Source organism: Medicago sativa, chromosome 4, assembly GCF_051527215.1.
Source record: "Medicago sativa cultivar Bolivia chromosome 4, Bolivia_mono, whole genome shotgun sequence".
NCBI classification, from domain to species: Eukaryota; Viridiplantae; Streptophyta; class Magnoliopsida; order Fabales; family Fabaceae; genus Medicago; species Medicago sativa.
Window position 1 is genome coordinate 59,557,223 of NC_140752.1, and position 14,957 is coordinate 59,572,179.

Genomic DNA, 14,957 nt, shown 5'->3' on the forward strand with positions numbered 1-14,957 from the left:
AGAGATAGATAGAGATAGATAGATAGATTAATGGTGCAGATTGTGTCACCGCAGAAAACAAGAGAGATTTCTACTGCATGAAATCCATTCCCAGATGAGAGGATATCGAGAGAGGAACAACAAGTAAATGAACTTTATGATACATGTATTGTTGACTTTTAGAGTGATGTAGTTATGGAATACAACAAGTGATATCATTAAAATCCTATTGTTTAAATTTAAATGTGAATGTATTTCAATAAATTTAAAAAGTTGTTTTTTTCTTATAAATGTGGCTAGAGAGGGTAACACGTTACATTTATGATTATAGAAATAACTAATAGTTAATTCATGTGAGTTTAGATCAGTTGATTATTGCATATTATATGCAGGGGTCGGGGTTCAAACCACAAACACCCCACTTCTCTATATTTAAAATGTGTAAACTAGCCACTAGACTTCTCTAAATGTAAATGTCAATCCTTATACGTGTGTTTGAAAGTTTTTTTGGAGTGATGAACAAGGGTTTATTGAAGTTGTGTCCAAGTCTAAAAAGAAACAAATTGAAAAATATGTATTTGGTTGTTAAGGAACCAAATATACTTTTATGAACTTTTATTGAAGTTAGCAAAATATTGAAGTTAGTATATACTGCTCCCCCGTTTTAAAATGAATGTCACTTTAGTCAAAAAAATTGTTTCAAAATGAATGTCACTTTACATTTTCAATCAACTTTAATTTTTTTTCTTCCAACTTTACCATCAACTTTTTTCTCACACAATTTTCAATACAACTTTAAGTTTGTCTAATGATTATTAAAGTTGTCTAATGATTATTGAGAGACAAATTTTTAGTAAAAAATGTGCTTAAATATGAAAAATGGTGTTCCCACATCAAATGATTCTAGGAAACACCACGAAAATACTAAAATAACCTCATCAACAGTTAACTGTCGATGAATTTTAACCAACGGTAATTAACTACCGATGAAAATTGAGGTTAAATTTGTCATTTCATGATATTTCTTAGCTTTGTTTGTTGTGTAAACAACAATTTTCCTTAAATATTGGGACGGAGAGAGCATTTTGGATTCCTTATTTATTTACTTGGGTTTGATTTATGTCAAGATGTTTATGTTATGTTTATGTTTTTTTCTTTTTCTTTTATGGTTATAATTTTTTTGCTTAAAAATTTTATTCCAATAAATGACATTAAGAGTTTTCCACAAAAATTAAAAAACCAAAATAAATTGAATTCTTTTTTGACATACATGAAATCTTTTTTGACAGGCACCATGCATGAATCCAATGCTCCAATTCAGGAAATCTCGAATTTAAGACTCTTTTTAAATTCTTTCTACAAAATTCAAGAAGGATTTCTTAGTACTACTATTCCCTATAATACTCTTTAATGATATTTATTGCACCATACCAATGTCTTTCAAATTACGGAGTCCACTAAAAACATCAATTTCAGTATCCAAATTGAATGCTCGAGCACGTCACAGCAAAATTCACTATCAATACACTCTCTCAAAATAGGATTTGTCAATAAAAAAATAAACTCTATGTTCCATAATTTGTCTCATAATAAAAACGATTGTCACAAAAAAATGTCATTTTATTTTTCAATTATTTTGTTATGTGTACCACGTTACATTTATGATTATAGAAATATACCAATATAGTTAATATATAGATAATTGATTAAAATCATCTTCTTAATTTATTTATTTATATATCATTTTTCTTATATTAATTTGTCTAAAAATGTCAAATGCAACCAATAGTGTAGGACTGCAGAAGTAATAATCTGAAATTAGGAGTAAAGTAATGATGAATACTATGCAAGTTAATTACGATAGAAAAGTCTTTATTAAATTTTTATATTAACATACACACCTTATTAAATTACTTGTTTTGACTCAATTGTTAAAATATACCCAAAAGTTGAAAAGTTGTGAAGACCGTTTGAATGTTCTCTGAATGCTATAAAAACATTCCCATTGCCTCACTTTTTTCACAAACAAGAACAAACAACATGGGATTCTCCAAAACCTCTTTGCCTCTTTTTTTGTTCTTCATTTTATTTTCTGTCTCTTATGCGACTTCTCGCATCATAAATCATGCACGCTTTCCATCAACAACATTTTCACCAAATCAACAAGCTGAAAAGCTTATAAGAAGCTTCAACTTATTCCCAAAGGAATCAGTTAATGTAATACATGGTGATCATTTTGTTGATCATTTTCTCCCCGGAAAGATCGTCGAGAAGAAGTTCTCGTTTTTTAGTGATTCTGATGGTCCTTCTATTGAAGATCTTGGTCACCATGCTGGATACTATTCGCTTCCTCGTTCCAACTCTTCAAGGTAAATTAATATTGTTATTGTAATTTGGGTGAGCTAATTTAACTTCTTAAAAAAAAAAATCTTATTGCTACGACGTTGCCATGCTGATTTTCACGTGATTTATAAACTTTTCAAATTTAAAATCTTATTCATTCCAACGATAAGAATGTATGAAGCCGAATATATGAATAAAGTAAATCTGAATTCTTGAAATGAAGTTAGGAGTTGGTGATGATATAAATTGTGTGAATATTTTGATAATACGATTTATTATTAAATAGTTGATAAAATCAAATGTTATTTGGTGGTGGGTGAAAGTTGCAACCAAAAACATTGTTTTTGTTGATGAGATCTAGGTCAAAAGATTGTTGTACTGCTTTTGTTTGATTATACTTAGGTGTTATATATATTGATTTACTCTTTATTTTTTATTTCTCTTAACTAGTCAAACAAGAAATATTTTTTTTTTTTAATCTCTTTGACTTGTATTTTGTTACTTAGGTTCTCATTTTTTTATTAATGCTATATGAATTCAAAATTTGCCTTAATATACTATGTGGTGATAAATTGACCTTTTTTTTTATTCAATTGTAGGTTGTTCTATTTTTTCTTTGAATCAAGAAAAAATTCTAAGGATGCCCCAGTTGTGATATGGTTAACTGGAGGTCCAGGTTGCAGCAGTGAACTAGCTTTGTTTTATGAAAATGGTCCTTTTCATATTGCTGATGATTTGTCTCTTGTATGGAATGACTATGGTTGGGACCAGGTAATTAATATACATGTTTACATATAGAGACATTGGTTAACAATGAAAATAATTTGTTACACCAAATTTGTTATTTAATTGACATTCATGACTAAGGTGTTTAATTTCTCATTTTGTAGGCATCAAATATTCTTTTTGTCGACCAACCAATTGGGACAGGTTTTAGCTACACTTCAAATGAAGATGATATTCCACATGATGAAACTGGTGTTAGCAATGACTTGTACGACTTCTTGCAGGTATATATACAATTATTTTCTCAATTAGAAATTTAAAATCACATGTGTATAAATTATATTTGAGATTAACCTACGCTTTTATATACATATATAATTATCACAGGAATTTTTCAAGCAACATTCTGAGTTCGTTAAGAATGACTTCTATATTACTGGAGAATCATATGCTGGACACTATGTTCCTGCTCTTGCCTCTAGGGTACACAAAGGAAACAAAGACAGCCAAGGGATTATTATAAATCTCAAGGTTTGGTTAAATATCGATTATAAAAAAACAATGATAGGGTTTTGCTATTGGTAATGGATTATTAGTTGTTTTTTTCATTCGCGTTTTGATAACTTATTTCAACAAAAAGCATAGCGAAATTTCAACAAATCATAAAAGAATTATTAGTTATTTTTTCATGCGCATTTTAATAAATTATTTTCTAATACAATGTTAGGGTTTTGCTATTGGTAATGGATTGACCAACCCTGAAATTCAGTACCCAGCATACACACAGTTTGCATTAGATAACAAATTGATTACAAAGGAAGAACAAGCTGATATCAACAAGTTGATCCCACAGTGTGTAGAAGCCACAAAATCTTGCGGTACAAAATCCCATAACACTCTTTAAATAATCACATTCCATTTTACTAGTATTGTTTTTTCTTTTTACTAGTATTGTTAAATAGCGCGACTATAGCGTAATAGAATTTGAAAAAATCGCTATTGTTATTAAATATGTTATTTAGAGGCCAAAACGATGGTATGATAAGACAACGTAGCAAAATTTGAACAAACCGCTATTTTTTTTTTCACTAGCTAGTAATTAATCTTTATATTGTTTGTCTCAGTGATATTTGTTAATTTGTGTTTGATTATCAGAGAGTGAAGGTGGAGAAAGTTGCTTATCAGCCTTAAATCAATGTCAACAGATATTCACTGATATCTTGTCCTATGCTGGCGATGACATTAATGTAAGCTATCATGACTGAACTAAAATTCTTTGATTTTAAATAATTTTTTAGTTATAGTTTAATTAAATTAAATTGAAATATTGTGAATTGCAGTACTATGACATAAGAAAGAAATGTCAAGGACCATTGTGTTATGACTTCTCAAATGTGGAGACACTTATGAACAAGAAGACAGTTAAGGATGCTTTAGGTGTTGGGGACATAGAGTTTGTTTCATGCAGCAAAGATGTGCATAATGCTATGGTACAAGATTGGATGCAAAACTTTGAAGTTGATATTCCTGAACTTCTTGAAGATGGAATCAAAGTTCTTATATATGCCGGGGAATTTGATCTTATTTGCAATTGGCTTGGTGAGTGATTCTAGTCTACTTAATTCTTTTGAAACCAAATTATTTTAGCAATGTAAAAATTGAATCACCAATTTTAGCCCCTAAAGTTATAGGATATTGTCGATTTATGATTTGAAAATTGAATCCAATTGGGCACGACTAAAATGCCGCATATGGTCCTTGATTGATATTGAACGTTGTCCTTTGAGGTTGTACGGTTAAGCTTTTACTATTAATATACCTCATCAAAAATTGTTAATATCTTAAGATATTCGATGAGATTCAAGATTAGAAAAATATTAACTGTTTTAGATCATTTTTTTATTTAATTTTTTTGAAATTATTTGTCCGCAATTGATGTAATTGAGATTTTTTAAATTTGTATATCTTTTAAAATTTTGTTATTTTTATTGAACATGTTTACAGTTTATGAACTAAATTGATGGTTTACTCATTCGAATATTTGTACGTGTTTTGTTATTTTGTTCTTGGGCAGGGAATTCGAATTGGGTTCATGCAATGGAGTGGTCAGGTCAAAAACAGTTTGCGGCGTCGAAAACAGTTCAATTTGTAGTTGATGGCACACAAGCAGGATTGTTGAACAGCTATGGACCTCTCTCTTTTCTAAAGGTTAGTTATTGATAACTTACTATAAATGTATTTTTCTTGAGCGTGACATTGTTGATTCAATTTTAGGTTAATTTGATTTATGTGATGTGTAACAGGTGAATGGGGCAGGACATATGGTCCCTATGGATCAACCAAAAGCTGCACTTCAGATGTTGGCAAACTGGATGCAAGGGAACCTCAACGGGACAAGCATTTAATTTTTCTTTCAATTGATTCAATCATGTCTAGATTAAAATCAAAACATCCTCTAACTTATGTGATCCCAACATTATTGTGTACTTTCCTTTTTGTATGATATTTGGAGGGTGAAAATAATATTCTTATTCTCAAATTCTTTCTCTATGTTCACCTGACCATTCAACATGGAAGAAGAAAAAAATCATATTAAGATGAAACCAATGATATTAAAATCAGACCGGATGACCGTTTCAATTGGAAACCGGTCGATCAACAGAAAAGAACAATTATGTTAAAATATGTGTTGTTAGTATAATTTATAGGAGATAATTTGTATAAACAAGTTTAGACTGATAAAACAAAATGACTTGATACAGGTTTTGACAAATCATTCGGTTCATATAAAAACAAACTTTGTAATGCGCAATTGGCATTTTTTACTTTAAAAAAAATAAAAGATGAAAATATCAAAAGGTTAATTTAGCTAAACTCTATTATTGCTTACTATACAAACTAGTTAATGAGAGAAATATAAGATATAAAAACAAGGCTTAACTGAACTTTTTGCCCTTTAAGTTTTAAAATGTTGTGATATTGACCCCGATTAAAAAAATGACAAAAGTGACCCCCATGTTTTGGAAAATATGCTCTTTTGACCCCAAACATATGGGAAATATGCTTTTTGACCCCTTATCTTTACAAAAAGTTGCGATTATGACCCCTTATTTGGGACACGTGGCGTCTTCTCAGCAAAAACTTTAACAAATAATCACAGTAAATATGGTTGTAGGTCTGAATAATTGAAAATAGTTTTTTTAGGCAGTAATTGAAAATAGTTAGGATGAGTGTTTGTTGGAATTTATTTCAAAAAGTCTAAGAGTATGAATCGATTCAATTCATGCAAAGCAATGTAAGTATTGAGTAAAACCCTTGAAATATGAAATTTTGAAAAGAAATTATCCTTGAATTTTGAAAAGAAATTTTGACAAGTAGAGAAATAAGATGTAACTCATTTAACATAGTGTACCAGAGCATGTATTAACTCATTATGGAAATTGATTACATAACACCAAGAACTTACTCCTTTTTGCTCGATGCTACAAGAGCAATGTTCGAGTGATCTATCGTGACGATCCAAACGTGATAAGTCAATGGTGAGGTTAATGGTTTGACATCCTCTTGTACGCCTTCAACACACTTCAACTAATGATTTTCTCATTTTCGAGGAGCTTATTATGAAGCATCTTCCTCAACTTGACTTATGCTCAATGTTCCTATAACACGCAAGAAACAAAAATAACCTTTCCCAAACTTTTGGGAGTAAGTAAAAACACAGGATCTTCAAAATTGATACGTGACTTTTGAGATGTAGCCCTATTTCTCCCATATGGTGTTAGGGAATAGCGGATACATCATCAATCGAGTGCGTAGAACAACCCAAAATGTGCAATTCCTTTTATGGTTGTAAGGCAATTTTTGCACTAATAAATTTGTAGCCTTTAGGCCCCTAACTGTAGTTGGGTCCTTGGGATCCTTGATACGATAAAAAAATTTGGGTACTCGAATCATTATCCCCTTAAAAACATCAACCTCCCTAATATGACAATGATGTGTGGTATGACCGAATCTTCCACAATAGCGACAACACCTAATATTGTGTCCATGAGATTTGTTATCATCATTTTTATTAACACAAGAGTACTTTTTTACAAGGTTTCCTAAAGGGAGTCATTTTATCCTTTGACTTCATAGAAAATATCATATGGCCCTTTCAGACTTGTTCTAATTTAAGGGTTAGAGATTTTCTCTTCATTTAGACTTGGACAAGTTTCACAGCAAGCGAAATTAATCCAACTTGAGTCATATTTGGGTGGATTAAGCTTAGGTGGCTCAACTAAAGGCATGACAACATGCTCATTAACCATAGATGCATGGTCATTTTTCTAGAATTCAAATTCATTTTTGAGTTGCAAGAGTCCGGCGTCCAATTAATTGGCACTTAATTTCTTAAAAGTATTCATCACATGCATCACCATGCATATCAACTAGAGCCTGTTGCAACTCCTCATAGGAAGAATTAAATTTGGAACCGGTGTCGAAGTAAGTTAACTCATTTCGATTTTTCTTGTGGCCAATGAAACACAGATGTACAACTTCATCACTTTGTGAGTCATTTGGTGCAAATGATGTATCATCGTCCTCCCATGCAATGTAGGATCTTCTTCCTCTTGATTTTTCAAAGGAGTTGGATTTTCCTTTAGGTTTGTCCAGTTCTGGACATTCATTCCTTAAGTGACAGACATTTCCACACTCGTAGCAATTTAGAACTTTCTCCTCCTTCATCCTCTTGAGCTTAGCTCAGTTGGTAGGGATATTGCATATTATATGCAGGGGCCGGGCTTCGAACCCCGGACACCCCACTTCTCCACATTTAATCAGGGTCGAAGGCAGGAATTTAAAGCTAGGGGGACCGAGTATATGGAGCATAATTTGATTAAAAAATGATTGTTTAAATGCAAAAGGTATATAAGAAACCCTAAACTAATATTTTCTTTTTAGATAGAGGAATTGACGAAATTATTATAAACTCACGCACATAAATATAGGACGGGGTTCGAACCCCGATCATTGCGTCCGACCAAACAATTTTTGAAAATTCTGTCAGTTAAGCTAGAACTTGTGGACAATTTATAACTATATTTAGTATGAGAGGAATTAATCTGTAAGTATAGTCAACATACAAGTGCTATTCAAAAAAATAGTCAACATACAAGTGTTGACTTAAATTTTAAATAGTCAACATACAAGTGTTGACTTAAAATTTGTTATGGGGAGGACCATATCAATATATTTTACGAAATTTGAGATAATTTGAAATAATATAAAGTATAAAACTAATGATACTAGTTGTTAATTAATCTAGTATCATGGTAAAAAAATTACATTTTTTAATAGAAAAAATCGACATATTAATTAGATTAATTGGGGGGACCATCACCTAATACATACCTTGCTAAACATTTTAACCTAGTTAATTGTAGCATATAATTTTTTTTTATTGCAAATGTAGGGGGGACCATGGCCCCTAAAGGCCCCCCCACTACCTCCGCCACTGCATTTAATTGTGTGAGTTCTAGCCACTAGGCTACTTGACAAAAAAAAAAAAGAACTTTCTCCTCCTTCCCAAATTTTCCTCCCTTGAGTGAAGCCTTCCTAAAGTCAGTAAGTTTTTGTCACTATGTTTCAAACCATTCTTTTGAATGCATGTATGATACTGGTGCACAAATAATTCCACCTCCTCATCAGTGTCATTATTCTATTGCACTAAGTATTTAGCCATGGACGAAGAGTTGAAGAGGCCTTGAACGCAATGGATTTTCTTCTTTCTTCTTAACATTTTCCTCACTAGTTTTCAACCTTGTGATTTCATGTTCATTCTCCTTGAGCTTTCCAAATAGGATGGTGATGTATATTGTGCGGAGATTTTGAGACTCTATGATGGCGATCATCTTTGGTTGTCATTCCCTAGTCATAAACCTCAACACTTTATTAGTACAATCTTGGTCTAAAATTGTTTTACCAAGGTCATGGAAGAGATGGTTTCATCTTCTTCCATATGAAAAACTCATAATTTCCAAAGCGTCCCACATTGATTTAGCCAATTTACAATTTGAAATCGAGTGATTCTCATTTACGCCTAAGGTGGAGATAAGTATGTTCCTCGCTTCCAAATCGTATTGGACTTTATTTTTATCACCGAATTTAAGCTTGTTTTGCATGACACCATCGACATCTATTTGCATTTCAAACCGACTATTGACAACGACGTCCTAATCATCCATATCAACCGATTGGATATGCACACGCTCATGCATTATTTTCAGTAGTCATAATTGTCACCGTCAAAGACAGGAGCTGTATTGTGCTCCCCTTTAAGACCCTTGTTTGTTCATATCAACTCTTCTGTTGATTAAACAATGACCGAAGATACCAGGATCTTGATGCCACTTGTTGGCCGATATTATGATAACAACTATAAGCTAGAGGAGGGTGAATAGGTTATCCCTTTTTTCCAAAAATAAAAAATAAAAAATTGAAAGCATCGTTTTACAAAAATCTTTTGAAATCGAATGACTATATCAGGTTATGCAATAGTTTCAACGATAATAGAATAAGAAATGATACAACCGAAATTCATAGAGATTCACACTTGAACTGTTATTAATCAGTCAACTATTAATACACGATATAATCTACAAAACCAATACCAATGTAAAACCAATCCTAACATTAAACAAGAAATAACTATCACAAGAAACTAAACAACTTTGACATATGTGGTAAGATCATCAACAAGTTAATCTCTAATATGAAAGGTGATTGAATTAATAAAAGTGTTAATCTCAACAAAGATCTTGAAATATAGTAATCACAAAGAATATAGTAATTAACATAATCTATCATCATCATATATCAAAATAAATTTTCAGAAATTAAAGAGTAAGGGAAAGAGAACACCGGAATTATAGATGTTCCATAATCATCCTTGCTATAGTTACATCCTCTCTTCGTCGAAGAAAACGTCTCTTCAACAAACTTCCACTAGAATGTTAAAAATGTTTACAAGAGTTGATTATAAAGGTAACTTCAATTTATGAATCACCACGATTCTAAATCTTATACACTAAATAAAGAGTTGAAAGCCTCAAATCTTTAAGCTCCTTTAAATTGGATGATCCCTAGGTATTCAAATCAAGCTAGCATGCACTCTTTTGATCTTCTTGCACACGAAATCGTTTTTTTATCAAGCTAGCATGTAATCATTTGATCTTATTGCACAAGAAATCTTTTTGCTATGACCTCAGTTTGATCCCCTTCAACCTTGATTGTTTGAGAAACTTCAACCTTGGTTGTTTAAGATATAACCCCCACAATTACCTTTGGAAGTGAAATTACCTCCTTTTACTTTTGATCTTTGATGCTTGCTGCGTCGGATTAGTGTAATTGCAAAATGGAAAGTGTACCAGTCGTTTTCATCAAGTAATAAAGTGATAAGTAGAGTATCGTATCCATAGAGATTGTCCTTTCGTCCGAACAATTCTTGTTACTTATTTTTGTAAGTTTTGACGGTATAAAAGATAGTTGCAATTTTTATCTGTTTGCAACAGAGTGAATTTACCTGTTTTGGTTGCAGAAAAGTAAGCAGCGGTTAGGATTTTTCGAATCCCCTCTTTAAATTTGTTGTTGGATAATACATAATCTAAATGTCGCGTTTATTTATCTTTTGATGACTATAAAAGTGATAAGGCTGTTGGGAGTTTCCTAAATAGGTAGGGCACCACCTGACCCAATGGGTTTTAGCCACTGGGTACCTAATTAGGCCTTTCCCTCCGATGGCTAACTGCACCTGCTGATCGCACGGTGATCCTTACGTGCGGGGTCTTGTTAATTCAAAGGTAATTGAAACATAAACTTTATATTGGCTTTCCAGTGTTTCCCAAGGAAATGAAGACCAGTGTTCCCTTAGGTCTGGCCATATATGAATCTTATAGGACACTCATAGCACACTCTCTCTCTACGCTTACTTAGTAGTTCTAAAAACGGGCAACCCTAATCTACGTCTATTTTGCTATGGGTTTCAAGAGAATGGTCTTACTAGGTTATAACTTTAAGTCGGATAGCTAGGTGCTTGTTTCGCTAATTACTAACCAGTTAATTCCTAGCTTCGGTAATGCACCACATAACCCAATGGGTTCTAGCAACTAGGTACCTACGTCTAGGGTCAACAATTCTTATGGTATCTTTGAAATAGGAAATTTTGAAAAGAAATGATCACTGAACGCGTTTGAGAAGTAAGAATTTTATGCAATGGAATGACACAAGAGATATTGAAGACCTAGATTTAAAAGTTGTCTTACAATAGTAGCTAAGCTAAACGAAAACATTATATAATAAAATATAGGAGTAAATATAAACATCATCAAATCTTAGTTGAACCAAGGGGCAAACTACACTCATAACAAAGTAATAAAAACTTCTTACATACACTGGATCACAAATAACAAAGTAAAACTTTGAAAATCTAACCTTAGCCCCAAAAATCGAGGCCATGGACAACACTTCAAATGAGAGGAAATAAAATTATTTGTTTAAAAACATTTTATACACAAACACCCTAACTTCATGGTGATTCCAAACTCTATTCAAACAATATTTTCTCATGAATGAAATCTTTTTATGTTTTCATTTCTCTAAAATTGTCTAAACTAATTTTTTTTTCTTGAGATTCCTCTATCAAAGAGGTTGATCTAAAACTTGAGTAAAGGAAAAATTCAAATTTGGAATTTAATCAAAAGGTTTTGGGTTCGGCCATGAGAGAAGAGAGAGAAAACCAATTTTTTCTATGAAAATTTCATATGAGTAGAAAAAGAAGAAGAAAATAGGAGGGACTTATTCCAAAACCTTTGAGAAATAGTGCTTCTAAGTTGAAGAAACGAGTAGAAGTTTATTTTCTATAATTTTTTCATATAAAGTTCATGAGCTTTTTTTTAGCTAAGTGAGAGAAAAGTTGTTCATGAATGAAGGAGAAGGGGAGAAGAGGTGACCACGATTTTGATAGGGGGAGACGAGGTTAAAATTTCAATCTAGTTAGCCTCATTTCATATAAATCAAACCAATTCCATTAGGTTTCAAGTACTAGTCACAGAAACTCATGATTCCCTTCCATTAGGTCCTAACGGCTTCCAATGCATCTTTTTTAAGCAATATTGGCACATTGTTGGCGATAACATCTTGAAACTTGTCAAAAATGACTTTGCCTAGGGTTACTTTGACCCAACCAACTCTAAGACACTTAAATCCCACTTACCTCAAGTTGAAATTCCCACAAATTTTAAAGATTTGAGACCCATTAGCCTGTAACATAGTGTACAAAATCATAATCAACGTCCTTGTTAACTACCTTCAACCCTTCCTTGACGCTATTATTCTCCTCTACCAAAGTAGTTTTCCACCATGTAGGGGTACTGCTGACAAAGCTGTTATTTTGCAGGAAATTATTCACAACATGCAGAAGTCCAAGAAGAAGAAGGGTGATGTTGCTTTCAAACTTGATTTGGAGAAATCCTTTGACAATGTCCATCCGGACTTCCTAAAGAATTAATTTCGCCTTCCCCATTCAACTATTACGCTCATCATGCATTGTGTTATCTCCTCCTCTGTTCTATCCTCTAGAATGGTAATTGGATACCCATTTTTAAACTGATCCATGATCTCAAGCATGGAGACTCACTCTCTCCTTATCTTTTAATCTTATGTATGGAAAAGCTTCCCATATTTATATGTGAAGTAGTTAGTAATGGTAACAAGCCCCCAATTCAAATTGCAAGAAATGGACCCCATATTTCTCATCTCTTCATTGCCAACAGCGTCCTCCTTCTCACTAAGGCAAAAAAAATCTCGATTGAGATTCATTACTAATCTTTTTTATCCCTTTTGTCGGGCTTCAAGATTGTAGATCAAACTTGCTCAGTCTAGTTCCTTCTCTTCAACAGGTATCCCTCGTGTAAAGAATAACTGCCTCACCTTTATATCCACCATTAAGAGTCCTCCATCTCTAGATAAGTTCCTTGGTTTTCAGATCCTCAAAGGAAGAGAAAAAAAAAAGTGACTTTAATTTTATCATTGACAAAGTGCAAACCTCAGAAGGTTGGCCCTTGCAACCTCAATTTGGTCTTATATACCCTCGTACTATATGTAGGCTACTCAGATTCTGAAAAACATTTATGACAACAAGGATGTTAATATGGAAGAGTTATGATAACTTATGTCTAAATTTAGTGAGTTGGGAAAAATCAGTAGACCCATCGGCCTCGATATATGTATGGCAAGAGATGCCAATGCATCTCTCCTTGTCAAGCTTGTTGTGGAATTTCGCCATGGTACAAACAAGCTTTCGGTTGACAATTTGTCCCATAAATATACCTTGGGCCCTCACATCCTCTCTCATTCCCGCACCACCTTCGATTCATTTACTTGGAATTTCATCATTAAACCTAAAAATGTTCTCAGAGATGGCTTTTACTACGTTTAAGATTTAGAGACTCCACATTCCGATATAGCCACTGGACCTCCTTTGGCCCACTTTGTACCAAGGTACCCTTTGTGTATACGAACGATCTTGATTTTAAAAATCAATGACATTTGCAACTCAACATCTCCCAATATTGTCATCCTCTACATTCACCTGCCCCAAGTTGTCATTAATGAAATAAAAAACCTCATACTTCATTTCAACCCCAACATTGAAGATATCTTCATCTGGTTTGATAACTCAAATGGAGTTTATACTACGAAGGCCAATTTTTCTTGGCTTCTGAAACAATGCGGTGTTAATGCCACATCCATATCATGGTCTTGGATTTGATGCCTTCAACTATCGAAAGAAAAAAAAAATCCTTGTTTGGATGACTTGTCATGACTCTGTACCTATGTTATCTATTCTTAATCATCGAAACATATTTTGATGAGTGTTTCCTTTATTGCGTAAGATACTACGCAACCTCCATGAATATTTTGCATCATCTAGCTTTCATATATGCTGAGTTCTTCAAAAATATGGACCCTCGTGATTGCCTCAAGCTTGTCCTTACCTTGATCAGTTCCAACATCTTCGCTGCTGGAGTGTGTTGAGCTTCATGCTATTCATCGAGGGCTTTCGTTGGCCAGTGATATGAACCTTCAAGAAGTTATTTGCTATTCAGATTCTCTCCATTGCGTTAACGTTCTCACGGAGCAAACTCCTCAATACCACAAATATGCTACTTTGATTTAAGAAATCAATGATATTCTTAATCTTAACTGGATCACATTCATTGCTCACACCCTCTGTAAAGGTAATAGTTGTGTCAACTTCTTAACAAAGCTTGAAGTTTCTTTCTTTTCGAATCTCATGATACTCAACTCTCATCCGCTAGATAATCCCCTATAGGTCTTGGAGAAATAGGACGAGTCCAATGAAACTCACATAATCATCTCTCCACAATTATCAATATCAATGGAAGTTGTCTTGGTAATCCCATGAGAGTGGGTTATAGATGTTTACTACGACATCATTCCAGAACATGGATTTCAGGTTTCTCAAGCTACATTGTAGGAGTTGTTGAAATCCTTCTTACCGAGCTTCATGCTATTCATTGGGGGCTTTCATTCGCCAGTAAGATGAACCTTCAAGAAGTTATTTGCTATTCGGATTCTCTCCATTGCGTTAACATTCTCATGGAGCTAACTCCTCCATACCACAAATATGCTACTTTGATTCAAAACATCAATGACATTCTCAATCTTAACTGAATCATATTCTTTGCTCACACCCTCTGTGAAGGTAATAGTTGTGTCGACTTCTTAGCAAAGCTTGAAGCTTCTTCTTTTCTGGATCTCATGATAATCACCTCTCATCCGCCAGACATAACATACTCCCTCCATCCCAAAATATAAGCAAAAATTGATCAACAAAAGTTAAAGTA

At 33.1% G+C, this 14,957-nt stretch overlaps 1 protein-coding gene across 1 annotated transcript; it reads left to right on the top strand.

The window, feature by feature from the left end:
- Window positions 1–1,949: 1,949 nt before the first annotated feature.
- Window positions 1,950–5,587, top strand: LOC146930305 (serine carboxypeptidase-like). The gene is made up of 9 exons (XM_085701866.1): window positions 1,950–2,348; window positions 2,922–3,093; window positions 3,213–3,332; window positions 3,436–3,579; window positions 3,776–3,926; window positions 4,204–4,295; window positions 4,389–4,647; window positions 5,123–5,256; window positions 5,352–5,587. The coding sequence occupies exons 1-9, from the start codon at window positions 1,954–1,956 to the stop codon at window positions 5,451–5,453; spliced, it is 1,569 nt and encodes a 522-aa protein (XP_085557992.1). The 5' UTR covers window positions 1,950–1,953; the 3' UTR covers window positions 5,454–5,587.
- Window positions 5,588–14,957: the final 9,370 nt, after the last annotated feature.

Coding starts and splice junctions, on each gene's coding strand:
- LOC146930305 (XM_085701866.1), top strand. CDS start 1,954: ATGTTCTCTGAATGCTATAAAAACATTCCCATTGCCTCACTTTTTTCA. Junction 3,580..3,775: donor GGATTATTATAAATCTCAAG/GTTTGGTTAAAT, acceptor ATACAATGTTAG/GGTTTTGCTATTGGTAATGG. Junction 4,648..5,122: donor TCTTATTTGCAATTGGCTTG/GTGAGTGATTCT, acceptor GTTCTTGGGCAG/GGAATTCGAATTGGGTTCAT.